The following is a 23,242-nucleotide window of genomic DNA, read 5'->3' as shown; positions in this document are numbered from 1 at the left end:
CCCCGCCCTCTTTTGCATAGCCCCTCCCGTCCCTCTATGCCCCGCCCCTCACGCAGCGTGCCGTCGGTGGGGTGGGAAGTGAGACCAACTCAGAAATGGAGCAATAGAGGCAGGGAGTGGTCTTGGCCTCCCTTCCAGGCTGTAGTCAGTCGAAAGACGGCTCTGGGGTTTCTTTGGCCTGTCGGGACGAACTTACAGAACTTTTGCCCTTCAACAAGCCCCACTGTACCCTTGTAACTGCCCCCAAGCCAAGGAACATGATCCACCCCTACCCGCCCCCCCCCCCCCCCCCCACCCCGGGAGCCCCATGGCTCCTGTCCTGTTCTGTCATCTCCACCCTATGAGGGTGGCCAGCGTCTGGAGTTTAGCCCAGTAGGTTCCCTGTGCCCGTCAGGTTCATATGAGGGGATTCAGACAGGAAGCTGTCCATCATGCCTGGCTTCTTTCACTCCACGCAATGCCTGCTGTTGAGTGGGGAAGGCTTCCGGCGTCAGGGTTAGACTGTGGGTTTGGGTGTTGAAGGAGGTGGGCACTGCTGATTTGGAACCTCAAGTTCCAACCCCACAGATGGTCTTTAGGATTGGGTCTCATGGCAAGGGGATAGGAGAGTCCTTGACTGCGGGCCTGGCATGTTCTGGAAACTTTCACACATCTCTTTCAAGGACTGTGCTATGTGAGGGGTCAGCTCCAGTTTGACTTTAGCTGGGGAGAGGCTGTAAGGTGTTAGAGATTTTACGGGAAAGGGTCCTGATCCAGACCCCAAGAGAGGGGGCTCTTGGATCTCATGCAAGAAAGAATTCAGGGCGAGTCTGTAAAGTGAAAGCAAGTTTAAGAAAATGAAGGAATAAAAGAATGGTTACTCCATAGACAGAGCCCTGAGGGCTGCTGGTTGCTCATTTTTATAGTTATTTCTTGATTATATGCTAAAAAAGGGGTGGGTGATTCATGCCTCCCCTTTTTAGACCATATAGGGTAACTTCTTGACGTTGCCATGGCATTTGTAAACTGTCATGGCGGTAATGGGAGTGTAGCAATGAGGACAAGCAGGGTTCACTCTTATTGCCATCTTGGTTTTGGTGGGTTTTGGCGGGCTTCTTTACCGCAAGCTGTTTTATCAGCAAGGTCTTTATGACCTGTACCTTGTGCTGACCTCCTATCCCATCCTGTGACTTAGAATCCTTTAACTGGGAATGCAGCCCAGTAGGTCTCAGCCTCAGCTTACCCAGCTCCTATTCGAGATGGAGTTGCTCTTGTTCAAACGCCTCTGCCAGACCCACCAGTGTCTCTAACAAACCCGGAATCCAGTTGGCCTTGAGGCATGAGACTTCAACTCCCTTTACCACCCCTTCCCCCTCACTCACACCTTTGCTCCTCACCCTTCACACCTCATCCTTTCCTATAGAGAGATCTTCCTTTCTGTGTAAGTATGCACAACTTTTTTGTAATTGGCTGTTGTCAGCTGGTATTTGGCTAGTGCTTTACCCGACTACTTGAAATAAAAATATCTCAGTGTTTTAACTTAATCCTCAGAAGACCCTGTGATATAATTATCATAATTTTACATTTTTGAGAAAACAGATGCAGAGGCGTTAAGAAACTGGAACAAGGTCATCAAATTAAGGAAGTAAGAGATGCAGGACTTCCTGACTCTGCATCTTCTCCTTTTTTCTCACCATTCTAGAATTCTCTGAGTTTTTTGAGCTTAGAGCAGAGTTTCTCAAGAGCTGCAATACTGGCATTTGAGTCAAGTCATTCTTTATTGTTGATGGTGGAGGGGGCACCCTGTGTATTGTAGGACGTTGAGCAGCTTCTCTGACTTCTACCTACTAGATGCCAGTATCTCAGTTTTCTTAAAAGACTTTTTTTTTTTTTTTTTTTTTTTTTTTGAGATGGACTCTTGCTGTGTTGCCTAGGCTGGAGTGCAGTGGCACCATGTCGACTCACTGCAACCTCCGCCTCCCCGGTTCAAGCGATTCTCCTGCCTCAGCTTCCTGAGTAGCTGGGATTACAGGTGAGCACCACCATGCCCAGCTAATCGTAAAAGACTTTTCATAAAACTTCAGAACTCCTTAAAAACTAGTGAATAGCCAAGGTGAAGAAAGGCCTCAGGCTTCTGACTTTAGACCCCAATCCCTGGGACTCCCACACTCAGCAAAGAAAGCTGGGTGCCTGCACCTTGGATCTCTGAGCAAATCTGTCTTATGGCTGTGGGCAACTCAGGAACATGAATTAGCACGAGAATCTGGAGTTTTTCTTTCCTTTTCTGGTAAGACACTTGTTTTTTTTTTTTTTTTTTAAATTCCAATTGGAAATTTGCTTTACATAAACAACAAACAAACTTGATACTCTTTTAGTGGAGGCATTATTTGTTCCTTTATTTTTTGCACTTAAACAGATAGGCAGTATGCTTTCTCTGTGTGGAGACCAAGGTCTGTTAAAGGGCTGCTTTTCACGGAAGCTTCACTAATTTATACTCATGGCTGACATACTCACCTTGTGGGGCTGACACACCGAACCTAACTGAATATTGTCTCACTAACAAAACTAATGTATTACGTGTAAGGCACCAGTAATTAACCTTTAAACTTCGGTTTTGAACAACTCTCATTTTTAACCTTTATTTAAGTGTCATAGTTGTCTTACCTCCTCTTGGCATTTTTTTAAAGCTCTTCCTAGATTAATCGCATGTTGTAACTCCCTTTTTCCATTCAAGACAGTTTTGTTTTACGTGCGCTTATTATGGTACTTTTATAATTGCATTTTGGTTCTCTGGGCCATTCTTTTGACATGCCTCCTTTCTTGGATCTATACTATGATAGGTGGCTGGGCATGGTGGCTCATGCCTGTAATCCCAGCACTTTGGGAGGCTGAGGCAGGCACATCACTTGAGACCAGGAGTTCAAGACCAGCCTCGCCAGTGTGGCGAAACCCCATCTCTACTAAAAATACAAAAATTAGCTGGGCTAGGTGGCGTGCACCTGTAATCCCAACTATTCAGGAGGCTGAGGCAGGAGAATCGCTTGACCTGGGGAGGGAGAGGTTGCAGTGAGCCGAGATCTATCCACTGCACTCCAGCCTGGGCAACAGATTGAGACTCTGTCTCAAAAAACAGTAATAATAAAATACACTATGGAAGGTGTTGGTCTGTCCATGTGACCACATGCAATGAGGTGCTTTGTGCGTTTGCCTTGTGTGAGCAGCGATGGAATGATCCTAGCGGGGCCTTGGAGGAACTGGAATGTTCTTTGCCTAGTTGCACCTGCGTCAGCTCTGTAGGCCCAGCCCTGGGGCCCAGCAGCTGCTCCCCTGGTTTGCTTTCCTCCCAGGTTGCCTCATGCTGCTGCTGAGCTCCCTTCACCTGATGGGCGGTGCCACAGCAGGGTCAGTGAAGGGTGCCCCTTCCTTCTAGTGACCTGGGCTGCCCTAGCCCCGGCCCTTCAGTAGCCATTCCAAACCTTTCTGGTCTCCCCAAATCCAGCACTTTATCCCCTTCACCCTCAGAGGATGACCTTACATTCTATTTTGTGGAGAAAATGGAGACTGTCCATCAAAACCCCTTAACTCCCGTCCTGCGTGCATTCATAAGTTCCTACATTAACCCCGGTGTCACTAGCTAACGATCCTTTCTGTCTCAGGAAGCAGTGTTCTTCCTCGCGCACAGGGCTCTACGTTTGTCTAAGGCAGAGAGACCTGGGCCCTGATCCCATTCCCTTTCCTCAACTCCAGGAACTTGCTTCCTGCGTTCATTTTCTTTTTTCCAATGATTCCTCCTTCTCAGCACATAAAAGGGACCAACCCCTCGCCCCACCCCTGCTGCACAAAAGACAAATAGAAAATGGAAACCAGTCCAACCAGGGTGAACCTCCACTGACTGTGTGCCCTTGTTGAGCTACTGCTCATAGGGGAGCTTCTAGAAAGGAAGGACTTATTGTCTTAGTTACTTGATCCACTTCCTTACCTCCTGTTCATGCAACTTTGCTTGTTTTGCTTCTACTAAAATGATTCTAGGTGCTGTGTGGACAGGTGCTACAAAAGCGTGACTCACACGGTGGACATTCATTCATTCCATTTTCATTTCTCTTTGAGTGATGCTGACAAGCAGAGGGTCTCAGGTGGATATTACTGTGTCTTTGAGACCTCTCTAATTCTTATTTATCTCTCATTTTAATACAGAGAGTTTCATACGCAGACCTTAAGTAGACATAGTATCTAGCTAAAAGGCAATTATGCTTTTTTGTTTGTTTTCATTGTATTTATTTTTATTGCTGCTTTAGTGTATTCCAAGTGATACTGGTTTTTCATTCATGTTATAATGTAGAGTTTTCTTTTTCTTTTTTTTTTTGAGACAGGGTCTCACTCTGTCACCCAGGCTGGAGTGCAGTGGTGCAGTCATGGCTCCCTGTAACCTCAACCTCTCAGACTCCAGCAATCCTCCTGCGACAGGTATGCACCATTACGCTTGTCTAATCTTTGTATTTTTTGTAGAGATGGAGTTTTGCCATGTTGTCTAGGCTGGTCTTGAACTCTTGGGCTCAAACCATCTACCTACCTGCCTTGGCCTCTCCAAATGCTGGGATGATAGGTATGAACTACCATGCCCGGCCAATGTACCAGCTTCTTTTAAAATAAATTCAAGCCAAAATTATAAATGTAAAATTACATAGTTTAAAACTAGAGTTGTAGCTGATGGTACAGGTGGCATTTCAGTGTGGCAGAGTTAGTGAAGGTGCTGAGAGATGAGACAGGGAGATGGCTAAATAGTGACGATATTCCCTTGGGATTAAAGTTTAGAAAATCCTGCCTTGAAAGAAGGCAGGGAGCCAAAGGGTGAAGAGATTGCGTGTGCTGTGAAACAACATGGTTACATAATTTGATAAGGGGAAGCACAGGAACTATGACTGCATCAGGGTAACATCGACTTGCTTCTTCTCCGTGGGGATAAACTCAGAGAGGATGCTGAGGAATGTCAGCAGGTGCTGGGTCTCTGTTTTTCACAGAACAATCCTTCAGGTGCTAGTAAGCCTCAGGAGGAGGATGCTGTCCCGCTGGCACGAGGAGGGGCTGGGGCAGGACAGTCATCATCCAAGCAAAGGTAGGGCTTAGTTACAGACACAGAACGGCAGATTTAATCTAGAAATACCACCATCCTGGTACCAGTCTTCTTGGCTTGGATTCCCATGTAAAAATCCAGCGTTGCTACCCTCTCAAGGGTGTGCCCTGGCTAGAATGAGTGGATATTTTGCATTACCAAAGCACAAGGAGGTCTCTTTGAGGACTTGTTTGTAAAAAAATCAAAAAACAACAAACAAACAAACAAAAACCTAGAAAATTGCTTTTCTGGGGGAGAATGGTGTGATCGGTGGTTGTTCTGACAATTTCACATTCTCTTGCTATCGGACTGAAGCATTGGTTTCTGTTTCTTATGTTCTTTTGAGGCAAATTTCCAAATTAGCGTCTCTATGACTGGCTGCCAAGGCATCCGTTTGCTATTTATTTACCCAAACTAGCAGTTTCCTGGAGACAGACTGCCTAGGGGGAAGGAAAGTTTTCTTATAGACCAGATTTGCAAGTTTGGGTTTCCTCTGCTTCATCCCCCATCATTGACAACTTGCTTAGTCCTCAGCACTTTCATGCATTGTTTGTGATGACACAGTTTGTTCCTGGAGATAAATGGGGTGGTGCTGCCTTAGCATATAGCAAGAAAAGTGCCAGGGTGGGGCCACGCATATCACTTAGTAGTCGTGAGACCTACTGTGAGATAGTTTTAACTGTGTGAACCTCAGTTTCTTCATCTATAGAATGGAGCTAATGTCTATTACATAAATTATGTATATGATATATAATTATGTATTACACATAAATTACACATATAACTACAAGGTAATATGTATATACACATCTATATAGGCCCGTAGGAAGCACTTAATGAACACCCCCTTCCCTTTTTTTTTTTTTTTTTTGCTTTTGAGTTGGAGTCTTGCTCTGCTCTGTTGCCCAGGCTGGAGTGCAGTGGCACTATCTTGGCTCACTGCAACCTCCGGCTCCCAGGTTCAAGAGAGTCTCCTGCCTCAGCCTCCTGAGTAGCTGGGATTACAGGTGCCCACCATTACACCTGGCTTAGTTTTATATTTTTGGTAGAGACGAGGTTTCTCCATGTTGGCCAGGCTGGTCTTGAACTCCTGACCTCAGGTGATCGGCCCACCTCTGCCTCCCAAATTGCTGGAATTACAGGCGTGAGCCACCACATCTGGCCCCCTCCTTTTTTTACAAAATGATCTCACTAACCTTCTTGCTATCTTCTCTCTCTTTCTATCTCTCTCTCTCTGTCATCTATCCATCTATCCTTCTATCATCTATATGTCTGTTTTTCCAAATCAGAATGATTGACTTTTATGAAAGAAGCAGAAGAGAGCCAATTATTAAGCAGGCAGCACTTGGTTTTAGTCTTGGTTTTTAAACATCATAGGCTAACCTGGTGTGGAGTCCTGATAAGTAAGCAACAATGAGGAAGGGGGTCCCAGGTAGGGAACAACTGTTCCAAGAGACAGCTAATCACAAACAAGCTGCTGGCACAACTACCTCACTCCAAGTGTAACATCCTCCAGCACAACCCTATAAAACTTCCCTCCAGCCCCTGCCTCTTTCCAGACATCCCCTTCTCTGCTGTGCTGCCTGTTGCTTCCTTGCAACGTACTTTCCCTTGAATAATCAGCCTTTCTTTACCTACAACTGTCTTGGTAAATTCTTCTTCTTCTTCTTCTTTTTTTTTTTTTTTTTTTTGAGACAGAGTCTCGCTCTGTTGCCCAGGCTGGAGTGCAGCGGCGCTATCTCGGCTCACTGCAACCTCCGCCTCCCAGGTTCAAGCGATTCTCCCGCCTTAGCTTCCTGAGTAGCTGGGATTACAGGCATGCGCCACTGTGCCCAGCTAATTTTTGTATTTTTGGTAGAGATGGGGTTTCGCCACGTTGGCTAGGCTGGTCACGAACTCCTGACCTCCGGTGATCTGCCCGCCTTGGCCTCCCAAAGTGCTGGGATTACAGGCATGAGCCACCACGCCCTGCCGGTAAATTCTTTTACCATCCACAACACCGGCACCAGCCAGTTGCACCCACGACACTGTGCACCATTGGAAAAAAGGTCCCTTTGCTCTGTCACAGTGTTTAGACCAGACTGTACTAAAGATGGTCTAAGACTAAACACACAAGTTAAAAATCCCAGATAAGCTTTATTTGAATATTTCACAAACAAGTTACACATTTCTCTGTAACTACATAGTAAAGCAAATGTTAGTTCACAGCTCAGAAACTGTAAGCAATTCAGCAGTGAGGGCCCAAAGGAGCGACATCTGCCATAGACTGAATATTTTAACATGATTAACTTTTATCCCTTTTGAAAAGTGTTTGTGAATAAAAAGCATTTAAAATTTCTTAAAATTTTTATCTGGGGGGATAAATAAAATTTTGTCATCAGGACAGTGTTGACATGTGCATGACAACACAGATATATATATCTATAGCTATCTATCTATCTGTCCACATATATATATATATATATATATATATCTCCTACATTTTCAACTCTCTAATAGTCTGAATTAATGTATACGACAGATATAGAATGGCTTTATTACTCTCTAAAGAAAAAGCTTTGTAAAAAGTAGCAAAAAAATAGAGTCTCCAGTTTATTTTCATAGTGCTTCTATAAGCCCCTTTCTCCAAGTCTTCATAGCTTCAGAGTGAAAACCTCCCTCGTCCTACACCACCCAACGCATTTCACCATCTCCCTACCAATGAGATGGCACGTGGAAAGTCAAATAAAATGGTTCAAAGGCTTATCAAGCTCAGCAACCCTCCAACGACAGATGTGATGATAGCAACATAGTATGAGAGAGAGGAAATTTTTCCGCTTACTTAATTTGATGAGTATCTAAATTATTTCTGCTTAAATTATAGACTTACTCTTAAATTATATAATTGAAGTTCTTATCTGAAACCCTCATACACACATCCATTCCCACCATTTTTTGCTGTCTCTCTATATCTTGTATATGCTTTCATATGAATATGGTCACAACTGCAGAATTTTTTCAATAGTGGGCTAATCTATTAGCAATAGGAAATATAGTAAGGGTAACACATTGCATATAGTAAAAGAATTGTTAATTGCGTTAGATGAACCATTTTGAAAGCATTTTATCATTAGACTGTGAAAATTATCAAATCTCAACAGTCAGTTAAGGAGAGAAGATGGAGGTCTTTATGAAAGATGTAGCCAGATTATTAGATTATTATTCTTAGTATTTGGTAAACAGAAAATGTAGGTGGCTTTTTTAGTGCTTGGGTTTCCTGTTGGTGTGACTTACCCTGTTGACTCATGTTTAAGGCAGCTACACGTAAACAGATTTATGGGCTACCTTTACAAAATCAGCAACTACTTAGAGATCCTTTAGAATTTGCCTCTTTGAATAATTTATAGCAAAGCACAGTGCAAACCCTTTGAGACCCCACCCCACTTTCTCCCTCAGTTTTCTCTCCCCTCAGTTAGTTTGGTAGTGAATGGGTACTCTGGAGTTCATAAATTTCCTTTTTTTTTTTTTTGACAGAGTCTTGCTCTGTTGCCCAGGCTGGAGTGCAATGGCTCACTGCAAACTCTGCCTCCTGGGTTCAAGCGATTCTCCTGCCTCAGCCTCCTGAGTAGCTGGGATTTCAGGTGTGCACCACCACACCCAGCTAATTTTTTTATTTTTTAGTAGAGATAGGGTTTCACCATGCTGGCCAGGCTGGTCTTGAACTCCTGACCTTAAGTGATCCACCCGCCTCTGCCTCCCAAAGGGCTGGGATTACAGGCATGAGTCACCATGCCCGGCTACTTTTGATTAACTGAGATGTTAAATTAATCTAGGAGAAGCCCGTCATCTACCTGCTAACAAGCCATGGAAGGGAAGGGGCAAATAATTATGTTATTTTGCACAGGAAAAATTTCTAAGGTCTCAATATTAATTTAGAACGATGTTAACATTTTTTTTTAACAGAAAGCTTTCAGATTGAAGAAGTATAGCATGAACTTAATAGTAGGTAACAGAAGATACTGTTAGTAAAAGGTACTTAATAGTAAAGGGTACCTCATAGTAAAAGGTACTGTTGCTTAACAGTAAGTTGGTCTAGCTGCATAGTCACGCTAATGGAGGCTTCAAACTAGGGTCTTCCGGTCTGCAGTAGGCAGTTTGTCTGGTTTTGCTCCTGGGTTGAGAATGGCATTGTGATGTTGTCGGAAGAACATGAACCCTGGAGCCAGATAGCCTGAGGTTTGGTTCTGGAGGCCACTTACCTTGGGCAAGCCATTCGATTTTTCTGAGCCTCAGCCTTCTTTATCTGTGAGTTGGAGAAGATAGTAGTACTTGTCTCATATGTTACTGGAGGGATTAATGAGTTACTATCTATAAGGATTTTGTACAGTGTGGGCACATAATAAGCAGTTGATAAATATAAACCATTATTATAATTATTAATTACCTTTTTGGTACCATGTTCATACACCCCCTAGGAAAATTGTAGACTCCTTTCCTCAGAATCATCTGGAGAGCTCGTGCCTGGGTGCAACTGCACTAAATCCAGGATCAAACACAGACTTGTTAAAAATTTTTTAGTTGTCACATCTTAAGATTAAGACCCAGTGTATTTATTTGGGTAAAATGCAATTTGAGCTACTCTATGAGTGTGATGGTAGATGGTTGTTCCATTTATCAGACTGTTTTAAATGACATTCTGAAACTCTGGAATGAGCTATCAAAATTTCTAACGATGTTCTTTAAGAGCCAAAGTCTTATTTGATACCCACCATGAAATCTGGCTGGATTTATTTCGTTATAATTCTTAGATTTGCTGGTGTCGGCCAAGAGGCATAGCAGGTATATCTGCCTGGAATGATGCTCATTTGGAGAGAACTGGCAGGATTGAAGGTGACTTTTATTGAAATTAGAAAATGTGTGCATATTCTTATTAAAACAAATTATCCAAAATAATTAATTTATCGTATGTAAAATGAGGGAGAAAATGTGATTTTTAATCAACTAAGTTGGTTGAGTATTAATAAAAAGAAGTGAAGGTGTGACTATTTGCTCAGTGGAAATAAAACCCTCAGACCTGTGCTCAGTAATTGGGAAAAGCAATTTCTGGTCCTTACTTGACTTTGTTTTTTAATAAGTTGGACTCAGATAAAAATGCATAGGTAATAATGAAATAACATTTTGATTCTACTATGGTTTTCAGTAAACAATGTAATATATTCCAGCAAATGAATAAAACATCTTATGATTCAGGAAATGCTACCACTTTGGCCTATAAGAATTGGTTTATTTTTCTTTTTTTCTGGAAAGTATTAGGAGGAACAACATGACAGAAGTATCTCTGTCCTGATTAGAACTGTGGGGACAGAGAATATGTTTAAATAAGGGAAAGTTGAGGCATATTCTATTTATTAATGAAGTGTGCACTTTACTCCTATTTTTCTGAATTTTCAGCGAAGTTAATCTTCTGGTTCGGTTCACAAAGTGCAGGAGAGCCTACCAGCTTGAAAGAAAAGGAGTTATGTTGTATTTGTTTCCTTGACTGAATGGCCACTCAGCTGCTGTGTTTCTCCCTGCATGTGACTGAAGTTTACATTGGAGGGTGACTTCCTGATTGCGAGTTAGCATATGTGTCCGGCTACCAGCCGCCTGACTGGCTGAGGATGCTCTTTGTTTGTTCAAGGATGAACGTTCTCCCCCTGCCTTGCAGGAAGAGGGGAGCAAGGTGCGCCTGGGAGACGCGTGATAGTGCCCTATAAAGCCAGTAGAGGAAATCTTGTGGAGTGTGAATGCACAGGCTTAGATTCCCCTGTCCCTGAGTCGGGGGCATGTGCTCGTGGAGAATGACCCTATCAAGTTCAAGGTGTGGCATCTCCTGATCCAGCAACAGGATTTGTTCCAGAGAAAAATCCGCAGGTCTTGGGACTGTTGACAGATGGCGTGACTATGCTTAATGTGGTCATCAACTGAGAATGGTCCGTCTCATCTTTGAGTATGCAATTACCTTTATAGCTGATTATGACACCCTCAGATCATATCATGAGGTGGACAAGATGAGTCCATGGCTCATGCTGAGAACTGGTACTTCTGTCTTCATAGACTCACTCACCAACCAGAGATGTACGATGGACCCCAAATGGTCTGTCAAAAATGTGAACTTGCACTAAGACAAGACCCAGCATCAGTGACATTAGACACAAGATAGAAATCAGAGAAAAGTTACTGTCCAGCAGTTTTAACCACCAATACCCATTTATTTTAATGGAAAAAAAAATCTCTGCATTCTATATGTTCCAAAAGGATTTACCATTGAAACAAATACAATATGTGGAACTCTATCTGTATAATTTCACTACAACAAAGACAACATATGACTTCTACTTCCTACAGAAGGCTAACTGAAAGCACAAGTGCAAACATAGATTGCATAAGAAAGCGTGTGTGTGTGCGTGTGCGGTTAAAACCTTTAGTAAGCAACTGCATTAAAATATGCTAAGACACTTACCTTACCCTAGTTCGTGGCGAGCTCTAATAAAAAGCCACAAGCTGTCACTAGTTTTATTTGATAGAAAAATTTGGTGTGAGCTTTGATGATTCATTTATGGTTTATCAACAAGAAGGTAATCTTAGAACAAGCACTAACTTTCCGCTTTTACATGCTCACAGAATACAAATCAGTTACTTTTCATACATAATGAACGTCTTTTATTTTCGGGTTTGCAAACAACGGTAGTCAATTCACACAAAAGGGTACTTTTAAAACTACCTGTATTTACTCTATTTTATGCCTGTATATATGAAACAAACAGCATGAATGTGCATAAATGTATGTCTGTACATGTGGGTATATATGTGTGTACAAGATGGTACCTGTACACCTCTTTGTATGCATGTATGACCTCCATGATGACAGGTGCAGTTGTACATTTACTGAGGAGGGAGAGATTCTCTACCATGATCTGTGTCCCCATTAGAATCAGTGTGACTGTGGATTCGGGACACATACAAATGCAGGTTGGTGCCCATGAAAGAAAATGTCAGCCCTTTTCTTGGCATTTATTTGGTGGTGACATTGCCTGCTCTGCTCCTCACCTCCTTGGCTCAGGATCACGGCATCAGATGGCAGTGTAAATTGGTTGTAGTCCTCGAACTCAGTAAAGAGAAAGGACTTCTTTCTCTGCTCTCCCTCTCTGTGGACCTGCCTGGCTGGTTGTGGCAGCATTCAGACTGAACAGGACAGTGGAGAAGTAGCTTCAGAGCAAAAGTGACAGCTCTGTGGTCTGTCCTCATGCTGACCTTGATGCGGGAGGCCCTGGAGGGTTCAGTTGTCTTAGTTTCCACCCACCTTGCTTAACCTTGCAAGGAAGAATGGCATCAAAACGAGGCTTCTCCAGGATAGTCTCTCTCTATAAATACCGTGTATATATACATACAGATACTCATACATACACCAATACTAACCCACAGACAAAGCTGGGTGCCTGGAGCACTGGCTAGCGACATGTTAACACACCAGAAAAAGTAGTCATTGTTCCTGCTCCCGGAAGATCAAGTCATATGTCATGATCTTTAAACATTCAGGGAAAATTCAGAAGATTCCATTAATTAAAGGAGGGAGGAAGATGCTGTCAAAATGATGAAGTACAGACTAAGTGAAATTGTAAAGAAAATAAAAAACCGGAACAATTGAGGCCTAGTTGTGAAGTTCGATAGCTGTAAACCGCAATCTTCAGATTTGGATAGATTTTTTTTTTTCCTGTTGCTATGGAAACTTGGGAGTCAAGCTTCAGACGTCAGGAGTTCTCACAGACCTGAATAGAGAGGGTTCAGAGTTAAGTCGGGAATATCACCGCTCAATTCAAAACATTTTAGCTAAAAACCAGAAAAATGACAGGCAAGGTATAATAAACACATTTTAAACATCACACGACTATGGGGGAATTTTTTTTTTCCCTTAAGGATCACATTGGAAGACAGAATGAATAGTTATATCGTAAAAAGCTGGACTTCTCTGAAAATGCTAATGGTGACTTCAGATGCCAAACATTGCTCAGACCGAGAGCTGCTATTACCACTGTTACCAATGAGCCTTATGTCTTTGTCTCTTAGCACAGAGCTTGGCTATTTTATGAGCATGCTATGTATCTTAGAGATTGGTGATTATTCCATATATGTATCGACTTCCTGTGACTATATATATATATATGTTGACTTAAGGATCACAAGTCACAGAGCAAGATACCTATTGGTGGTTCTTCAAACGTGATATGTTTTTATTTTGAGACAGGGTCTCATTCTGTTGCCCCAGCTGGAGTGTAGTGGTACAATCTTGGCTCACTGCAACCCCTGCCTCCTGGGCTCAAGCGATCCTCCCACCTTAGTCTCCGGAGGAGCTGGGACTACAGGCATGCACCGCCATGCCTGGCTAATTTTTGCATTTGTTGTAGAGATGGAGTTTCGCCATGTTGTCCAGGCTGGTCTTGAACTCCTGGCCTCAAGCGATCCTCCCATCTTGGCCTCCCAAAGTGCTGGGGGTTATAGGCTCACCTGTGAGCCACTGCACCTGGCCCAAACATGGTATGTTAATTTCCTGTTGCTCCTGTAACAAATGGCCATAAAGTGCAAACAACACGAATCTATTCTCTTACAGTTCTGGAAGTCAGAAGACTGAGATCAGTCTTATGGGGCTCAAATCAGTGTTGACCAGGCTGTGCTCCTTCTGGAGGCTCTAGGAAAGCATCCGTTCCCTTGCCTTTCCTGGCCTCTAAGGGTTGCCTGCATCCCTTGGCTCATGGCCCCTTCCTTCATCTTCAGAGGCAGCACTGCAGCATCTTCTCTTTTTCACCTCTGACCTCCCTCTGTTTCTGTCATCACATGGTCTGTTTCTAATTGACTCTTCCTTTGTCCCTCTTATAAGGACTCTGTGATTATCTCAGGCTCACCTGGCTAATCCAGGATACTCTCCCCATCTCAAAATCCTTCACTTAGTCACATCTGAGAATTTTTTTTTTTTTTTTTTTTTTTTTTTTTTTTAGAGACAGAGTCTCACTTTGTTGCTAAGGCTGGAGTGCATTGGCACAATCTTGGCTCCCTGCAACCTCCGCCTCCCAGGTTTGAGCGATTCTTGTGCCTCAGCCTCCTGAGTATCTGGGATGACAGGTGCCTGCCCGAAGTCTCTTTTGCCATATAAGGTAACATGTTTACAGGTTCCAGGGATTAGGATGAAGAGTACATCTTTGGGGGCCATTACTCAGCCAATCACAAAAGTAGCATTGTGTTCCCAGAGGAAAAAAGGCATCTCATGGCAGACTGGGTTGCAGACTTTGAGAACGTCACTCATGTAGAAAACTTCACAGAAAGAGACATCAGCATAGTGTGCGTTCAAGAGCCTGTCTTCCCAGCACCTGCTCGTGGCTCCTCCTTATGGCCAGCTGCGGGGCTGGCTCCAGTGTGGAGTCTGTCACTCTGCTCAACTCAGCAATGTTGGCTGGGAGAGGCTCTGGCTCTAGGATGCTCAGAGCCGGTTTCAAAATGAGGCATGTTTTTGCCTGCATTTTTCTTTTGTTGCCACCTTACTCCTTGCAAGCACGTTTTGTCTGTGCAATTCCAGCAGAGGCGTGAATTCCAGCCCAGGACTAAGAGTTCATAAAATTGAGTAAACTATTGTGTCTACAGTAATAGTTGCCAAAGCCCTTCCTCACTCTCAGGCTTCTGTTACAGTCTTGCTCCATCAAAAGAAGGAAAAAAGAAAGGAATTAATCAGTATACATGTGCTGTGTACTCATTTTTCTGACCTTTGTTCTCACTCCTACTGATACCCTAGTCCTGCCTCCATCCAAAAGTGCCCACTGAAGACAGGCTGCCCTCTGCTAAGAACTTCAGATGTTTTGAGGCACTCTTTTCATTTTTACACTGATTAGGTTTCATTTTTACAATGATTACATTTATACCCCATGCTGCAAGACAGTTGTAAAATATGAACTATTTTTGCAAAAGCCTATTAGAAAGAATGTTAAGATGTTGTTTTGGGTTGGATACATATTCCTCTTTCTTGTTTTAAATGGGCAAAAGCCATTGATGTTGTCAGGGTGGTAGAATGTCTCCACTTTCTGTGTCTAATTTTGGTTAGAGAGCAGAGTGGGGTTTCTCAGCCTCAGCACTACTGACATTTGGGGTTGGATAATTCTTTGTGGGGGGTGCTGTCCTGCGTATGGGAGGACGCTTAGCAGCACCCTTACCCTCCACCCACTAGATGCCACTAGTGGCGTCCTGCCAGGCATAGTAATCAAAATGTCTCTAGACATTTCAACTGTCTCCTGGGAGGCAAATTAGTTAAAAGCAACAACAACAAAACAACAACAAAAAAACAGCTTTGGCTGCATAAAATCCACTAAATAGGCTCCATTCTCTTGTTTTCAAATTAGAGTCTCAAATTCCTGTTTTAAGTCAATTTAGATGATAACATAAGTGATTCGTCCCAGGGCTATTGAGATGGTTACTTGAGGAAATTTATTTAATTTATGTAAAGCCCTTAGCTTGCATGTGCAAGGTGCATGGAAAGCCCCCAAGGATCAACTGTCATTGTCCATAATGTCATGTCACTTTAAGGGGCCACAGCTCCTCTGCAGAGCATGACCGCGGACGTCTGCAGGCCGAGGACAGCCCACTCTGCCTGGCTTTAATGCCTTTGCAGGCCCTGTGTCTGTCCATAATACATTTCACAATAGAAAGGAACAAAATACTGATACACTTTAAGAAATTCTAGAAAAGACAAAACCATTATTAGAGAAAGCAGATCATTGAGAGCCTGGATTGCGGAAAGGGGATTAATAGCAAAGGAAACTGTATTTTGACTAGGGTGTGGTATAAAATTCTGTACACTTACCAAAATGCATCAAACTGTACACTTGCAATGGATGCATTTTGTTTTATGCAAACAATACATTGAAAAATTAAATTTTAAAAGTGTTTACTGGCTATCTTTTGCTCATCTTGGCTTTTTTTTTTTTTTTTTGGAGACAAAGTCTTGCTCTGTTGTCCAGGCTGGAGTGCAATGGCGCAATCTTGGCTCACTGCAACCTCCAACTCCTGGGTTCAAGCGATTCTCCTGCCTCAGCCTCCTGAGTAGCTGGGATTATAGGCGTGTGCCACCACAACCAGCTAATTTTTGTATTTTTAGTAGAGATGGGGTTTCACCACGTTGGTCAGGCTGATCTTGAACTCCTGACCTTGTGATCCGCCCACCTCGGCCTCCCAAAGTGCTGGGATTACAGGTATGAGCCACCCCACCCAGCCAGGCATGCATATTTTATTTTTATTTTTATTTTTTTGAGATGGATTCTCACTCTGTCCTACAGGCTGGAGTACAGTGGCATGATCTCAGCTTATTGCACCCTCTGCCTCCCAAGCTCACTCGATTCTCCTGCCTCAGCCTCCTGAGTAGCTGGGATTACAGGTGTGTGCCACCATGCCCAGGTAATTTTTATAGCTTTAGTAGAGATGAGTTTCACCATGTTGATCAGGCTAGTCTTGAAATCCTGACCTCAGGTGATCGGCCCACCTAGGCTTCCGAAAGTGTTGGGATTACAGACGTGAGCCACCGTGCCTGGTCCACATTTTATTTAATGTTAATTTTTAGCTGACATGGGGTGGGGCTTTTTTTTCTTTTTTTCAGAGATGGGGGTCTCACTATCTTGCCTAGGCTGGTCTCAAACTCCCAGCCTCATCCAATCCACCCACCTCAGTCTCCCAAAGTGCTGGGATTATAGGCATGAGCCACTGTGCCCTGCCCACTCACCTCTTTAAATTTCTTTATTGTGTCTGAGTTTGTCTACATCTTACCCTCCATATAGAGACATTTACTTTTGGTATTTGTTAAGATAGTTCACCTGATCTGTCCTTTTACATTCTTGCTAATACTGGTTAATTAAGCCGAAAGCAATGGTCAGAAATGGTTTCCCGACAAGTTCTTTTTTTGAGACTTGCCATACCATAAAAGTCGTGCTAGAAAAACCACAGAAACAGCTTAATGGCAATGCCGGCTTGCCTCACTGGGAGGGTGCTAGGGGAAGAATTACACATCCACTTCATGCCACTGACATGCACTTTATACAACAACAACCGGGCCAGGCATGGTGGCTCACGCCTGTAATCCCAGCACTTTGGGAGGCCGAGGCGGGCGGATCACGAGGTCGGGAGATCAATACCATCCTGGCTAACACGGTGAAACCCCATGTCTACTAAAAATACAAAAACAAAATTAGCCAGGCATGGTGGCGGGCGCTTGTAGTCTCAGCCACTCGGGAGGCTGAGGCAGGAGAATGGCGTGAACCCGGGAGGTGGAGCTTGCGGTGAGCAGAGACCATGCCACTGCACTCCAGCCTGGGTGACACAGCAAGACTCTGTGAAAAAACAAAACAAAACAAAACCAAAAAAACTGACAGTAAAAATCATTTCATTTTCATTTTTTATTACTTTCAATATCAGTAGTTTTATTTCCTTTATTTTCAGATGTCAAACAAAGAAATGCAGATCCTTCAGTTCAACTCTCAGTTGCAGTAAAGCCACCTACAGGATCAGGTCATACTAAACTGAAATGTTGTTATTATCCTTTTCTGTAAGGGAGGCAGTCAATGGTGAATGCTGGCCTCGCCGATTACTCACCTGGGGACCTTTCTGAGGATCAGTTTTCTCATCTAGAAAATGGGACAACTGCTAGACCACTGAAGAAAATACAGAAAACAGCCCCCACACATCAGCATGTTTGGTTCCTGCTAGTCTACTTGGATCTGAGTGTTTTTTCTTGCCATGAGTGTGACGTGATTATCTTCTCCTACATCACACTGAAGTTTTATGAATGATGCTTTAAAGTGCGAAGGGCCAGAGAGTTAATATTTTCGGCTTCTTGGGCCAGCTGGTCTCGGTGGCAGCTACTCAGCTCTGCCACTGCAGCAGAGAATGGCCACAGGCGATAAGGAAATGATAGGCGCGGCTGTGTTCCAATAAAACTTTATTTACAAAAATGGGCAGTAGGCCAGATTTGGTCTGTGTCTTAGACTTTGCTGACCCTGCTTTAAAGAAACATCAAAGAGATTCTACCAGCTGATTTCCTTGCTCCCAAAATTCTTGTAAGGACTATGGCTGAGTTAGGAAGTTATGTACTTTAAAAGCTAATTTCAGGCCTGGCGTGGTGGCTCACGCCTGTAATCCCAGCACTTCGGGAGGCTGAGGTGGGTGGATCACTTGAGGTCAGGAGTTTCAGACCAGTCTGGCCAACATGGCGAAACCCTGTCTCTACTAAAAATACAAAAAAATTAGCTGGGCGTGGTGGCAGGTGCCTGTAATCCCAGCTACTTCAGAGGCTGAGGCAGGAGAATCACTTGAACCTGGGAGGCAGAGGTTGCAGTGAGCCAAAATCGCGCCCTTGCACTCCAGCCTGGGTGACAGAGCAAGACTCAGTCTTAAAACAAAAACAAAAAAAAAAAAAAAAAAGAAGAAAGCTACTAATTTCAGTGTTTTTTGAAATCACCCTCCTCCTTCTCCAATCCTTGCTTAAGGGTTTAAGCTCACTTCTGTGCAGCCTCTTCTCAATGTCATATAAATGGTAGCACACGTGGGTCGGCCACTTTGATGTCTGCTTTTATGCATTTGAGTGGTTGGGCACTGGTGGTTACCTGTTCCTGCTACCTCTGACCCAGATTCTTACATGTCTTATTATGTCCGTCCCTTTTTGGTTAGGAAGAATGTCTTGGACTAGGTATATAATAAAACATAAATCATGACATTTGGCAGGCATCTCTAACATTTAAACGAACAATATTAGAAAATTTTATGCCTTTTATACATGACCAGACCAAGTGTGTTTTTGAAGGTAAGTGGTAACACCTGTTTTTAACTGTTTATTGGGGGCTGAAACTACCTGTCTTTGTGCAGCAAACCACTGGAGTGTCAACTGAGTACTTTCCAGCTACACAAGGAGATCCAGAGTTTCATTGTGGGAATAATTTCGACTTTACACACAGGTGCCCCTACTTACAGTGGGATACAATCATCAGATGCTAGATGGGATGGCTCCCCTTAGATGAGCACATAAAGCACATTTGGTATTTCACAGCTAGTGTACCTGTGCCTGTCTTTTATCAATGATACCAACTGTGAAGCAATTCTTTAGGGATTATCGGGCAATTCTGCCTTAGATTAACTTGACCCAAGAGCTCAGCTGAGAGATGAGAAGTGGGAAATTCTTGGCAACCTGCTCATGATTGACATCTGTAGATCAGGAGTCTCAAAGTGAGGACCACAAGAAAATCCCTTGTTGGTAAGAAAAAAATACTGCCAAGTCTTTTTTTTTAATCTAAAAAAAAAATTCAATGTTTACTAATACTTAATATATGGAGAGTGTTGGTAGCAGAAAGTGTATTATTATAAAAATATTGTATAAAAATAACCAAACACTGGGCTTTGAGCTCGAGGCCCCTGTCACCTGGGATGTTGATGCCATAGGTTGGATGGGCCTGGAAATCTGTATTTTAACAAGCAGGTGCACAGCGGCTCTGGTCTCCATTTAAAACACTCATTTCCAGTCCGGAGTAGCTGAACCATGAGCAGAGTCTTGCAGTGCCTTCGTTCTTCAAAGAGATGTCACAGAGTCAGGCTTTGATGTTCAGAAATTGGATTTACAGAGGGCAATGTGTGATATAACCCCCTTAATTGTCTACTTTCTGGGTACACACACGTGTGTGCACACAAACACACATGTACATGTGTATATGCATTCCCACTACACACACATAGAATTTTTATCTCTTTGCAATCACATAGGAAGTACTGCTCTCCAATTTATCCAAACTCTGTTATTCTTGAGTTCCAGTTGCTCCTGGATCTCTGCATGTGTTGTTTTTTGCTCTGTCGCTTAGGCTGGAGTGCAGTGGTGTGATCTCGGCTCACTGCAACCTCTGCCTGGCAGGTTCAAGCGATTCTCCTGCCTCAGCCTCCCGAGTAGCTGGGATTATAGGTGCTTGCCAACATGCCTGGCTAATTTTTGTATTTTAATGGAGACGGGGTTTTGCCATGTTGGCCAGGCTGGTCTTGAACTCCTGACCTCAAGTGATCTGCCTGCCTTGGCCTCCCAAAGTGCTGGGATTACAGGGGTGAGCCACCGCACCTGGCTGCAAGCATTGCTTGTAGAGCAGTGGCTTCTGAGTGCTGGTCTTTGGGCAGTGCTGGGCTTGTGGTCTGTCTAGTGCTCACTCCAGAAGCTGGTGGGAAATGTAGATCTCTTACTGTAGTAGCGTTGGTCATAGGAAATGATTCGAATGTGTCTGCTGATAAGGGAATCCACTGCACCGTATTCAAATGACAGGATCCTCCAGCAGGAGGAATAAATGGAGCAGAGCGGGGTTCAGCCAAGGAAGGCTGTGGGCTGACTCTAACCTCAAGTCCGTGTTTGGATAGCTCCCAGGCAAAGAAGGGTTTTCACGTTTTTAAAGGGTGGTACAAAAGACAGAAACAAACAAACAAAAAAACAATAAAGATGAATATGTGACAGAGACTAATATGGCCCACAAAGCCATCTGGCCCTTTACAGAAAAAGTTTGCTGAATGCTGAATTAGAGCAACGTGGATGGACCTTGTGAATGTAACACAGGTAGGAAGAAAAGTAAGTCGCAGAATGGTATGCCCAATATAATATGAATTACAGGAGGTTTTACAAACTGCACAAAATAGAACTGTATGTGTCGTGTGAATGTGTGTGAGCGTGTGTATGTGTGAGTTTGTGTGTAGTAAAAGGATAAAACATCTGGGCACACACATGAATAGCTAATTCATGGTAGCTATTGTTTCTGAGGAGAGAGAACAGAAAATAAAATTGGGCAGAGAAACATAGGCAATTTTACCTTTGCCTGTAATATTTTACTTTCTGAAGAAAGAGAAAGGAAGGGGCCGGGTGTGGTGGCTCACACCTGTAATCCTAGCACTTTGGGAGGCCGAGGCAGGCAGATTACCTGAGGTCAGGGGTTTGAGACTAGCCTGGACAACATGGTGAAACCTCGTCTCTACTAAAAATACAAAAATTAGCCGAGCATGGTGGTGCATGCCTGTAATCCTAGCTACCTGGGAGGCTGAGGCAGGAGAATCACTTGAACCCGGGAGATGGAGGTTGCAGTAAGCTGAGATGACGCCACTGTACTTCAGCCTGGGCGACAGAGTGAGACTCTGTCTCAAAAAAATATATAAATAAGTAAACAAATAAAGGAAAAAAAGAAAAGAAAGACAAAGGAAGGAAGAAAAAAAGAACAAAAGAAAAGAGGGAGAAATATGTTTCCTTTCATTTATCCATCTGTCTGTCCATGCGTCCATTCATTACCATTCCCCAACGCCCTATTCCTCAACCTCAAGTCGTAATCCAGAGCACAAATGAAAGTTTCTAGGGCACTGAGCCCAGGAATTCGTATTTTGAAAATGTTTCCTAAGTGGCTCTGATGTGCAACAGCATTTAGGAACTACCACTGCAATTAACATGTTGTTCTTATCACACAGTGGCAATTGTGTACGGCAAGCCAATGAGAAGCTCAGGCCAAATTTAGTGTCAGTTAACTCCATCCCCAACTCTTCCTAGTTGGTTTCTCTTCCTTGTCAAGTTTAACTTCCTGTCTGGTTCACATTTTAATTCTGTAAGCTTCTGAAACACTTTCTGGAAAGTTGGTGCTATGGAAATTCTCATACTGGATGTGTTCTGTCATCTCACTGTACCCTCCTCTCCGGAGGAGGGATGGTGCCAGGTTTTCTGGCACCATCAGTAGCAAACATCTTCACACTTGTATTCTTAAATTCACTCTCCTCCACCTGTTTCCTATTGAGTTGTGAACCGAAGGAACCAGCATGTGTTTAGGGTGGGGACAAGATTGGAGGACACTGTTAGAATGTCCAGGAGCCTGTACCTAAACGTTGGAGTCACTCACCAGGACGGTCCTGATTTCCCAGTGTCTTCGGACCACCTGGTGAGGCTTTAAAATGGACAAATGTCTAAGCTGCCCTTCCAGCCATAGGGTAGGACTCAGGTATGGGTAGCTACTTTTAAAAGTTCCCCAGGTGCTTCTGTTGTGCAGCCAGACTTGAGATCCACCACCATCTCCCCAGCTGATACTATGCAAGAGTGACTTGCAGGTTGCTAGTGATGACTCAGCAAACCAGGCCCCATACAGCATACCCTCACGAAGGGAACATTCCTACACTCTAGAAATCTAGGTCTAGGATATCTGTCAGCAAAGCAAGGGGGCAAACAAGCATAATGTGTTGCTATAAATTCATGGTATCTGCTATGCTCTGAAGTTTGTGCCCCTCCAAAGTTTATATGCTGAAACCTGATCCCCAAGGTGATGGTACTAGGAGGGTGGGCCTTTGGGAAATTAGTGGGTCAGGAAGTCAGTGTCCTCATGGATGGGATGGGATGAGATGCCCCAGAGAGCTGCCTTGCCTCTCCCATCATGTGAAAATGCAGGGAGAAGGCGCCATATGTGAACCAGAATGTGGGCTTTCACTAGACAATGAATCTGCCAGCATCTTGTTCTTGGACTTCTCAGCCTCCAGAACCATGAGCAATACATCTCTGTTATTTATAAGCCACCCAGTTTATAGTATTTTGTTATAGTAGCCCGAATGGACTAAGACATTATGCAAACTCCTCTGGACCACCCCTGCTCAACGTTTAGCCCAACTGCTGTACAGCCGAATTATCTGTGCTTTGACAAGTCTTCCTAATTTCTTCTCAGTCCCCAGTCCCATCTCTAACCCTTCATCTGAAATTGTCTCTGCTTTACAGAAAAGACTCAGGAGAAGCCTCCGAGGGGTGGCCTCTTGATTTCTATTTTCTCTCTCTCTTTGCAGAAGATAAAGTTAGAAAGCCAGTGAGATAATCGAGGTTAAGTGACATTAGTACCTGAGACAGGAGGGTGGAGGCAGGGATGGATGGAAAGTGTTGGACCCTTCGACTCTGTTGGGCTTTGCAGTGGGAAGACCAGGAAGGAGACATGGAGATGATGGTGATGATGATAGTGGTGGTACAGTCATCAGAGACAAGTCAGGCAGGGGGGCAGGTCAGGAGGGGAAGATGATATGTTCACTTTCAGAAATGCCCAGTCTGAAGGGCCAGTGAAATGCTATAATGGCTTCTTGTTT

At 43.6% G+C, this 23,242-nt stretch overlaps 1 protein-coding gene and 1 long non-coding RNA gene across 6 annotated transcripts in view; one reads left to right on the top strand and one right to left on the bottom strand.

Annotated features, from left to right (window-relative positions):
- Window positions 1-33: 33 nt before the first annotated feature.
- On the top strand, window positions 34-19,396 carry LOC104002691 (uncharacterized). Of its 4 annotated transcripts, XR_008539841.1 has the most exons (4): window positions 34-1,420; window positions 1,890-2,011; window positions 4,350-4,443; window positions 10,520-11,880. It is a non-coding gene; the product is annotated as an uncharacterized LOC104002691 (long non-coding RNA). The 4 variants fall into 4 exon arrangements; XR_008539843.1 differs by lacking the exon at window positions 10,520-11,880 and adding an exon at window positions 17,576-19,396 and having other exon boundaries at window positions 305-2,266; XR_008539840.1 differs by having other exon boundaries at window positions 305-2,011.
- The window catches only part of CDH13 (cadherin 13), a 1,164,519-nt gene continuing 1,152,561 nt past the window's right edge, over window positions 11,285-23,242 (bottom strand). For both annotated transcript variants that reach the window (XM_016930253.3, XM_016930251.3), the window contains one exon: window positions 11,285-12,876. In XM_016930253.3, coding sequence (XP_016785742.2) covers window positions 12,869-12,876 — 8 coding nt within the window. In that variant the 3' untranslated portion in view covers window positions 11,285-12,868. The remainder of the gene's footprint in view (window positions 12,877-23,242) is intronic.

Source organism: Pan troglodytes, chromosome 18, assembly GCF_028858775.2.
Source record: "Pan troglodytes isolate AG18354 chromosome 18, NHGRI_mPanTro3-v2.0_pri, whole genome shotgun sequence".
Classification (NCBI taxonomy): Eukaryota; Metazoa; Chordata; class Mammalia; order Primates; family Hominidae; genus Pan; species Pan troglodytes.
Note: the sequence above shows the minus strand (reverse complement) of the source record. Positions and strands in the feature narration are given on the sequence as shown.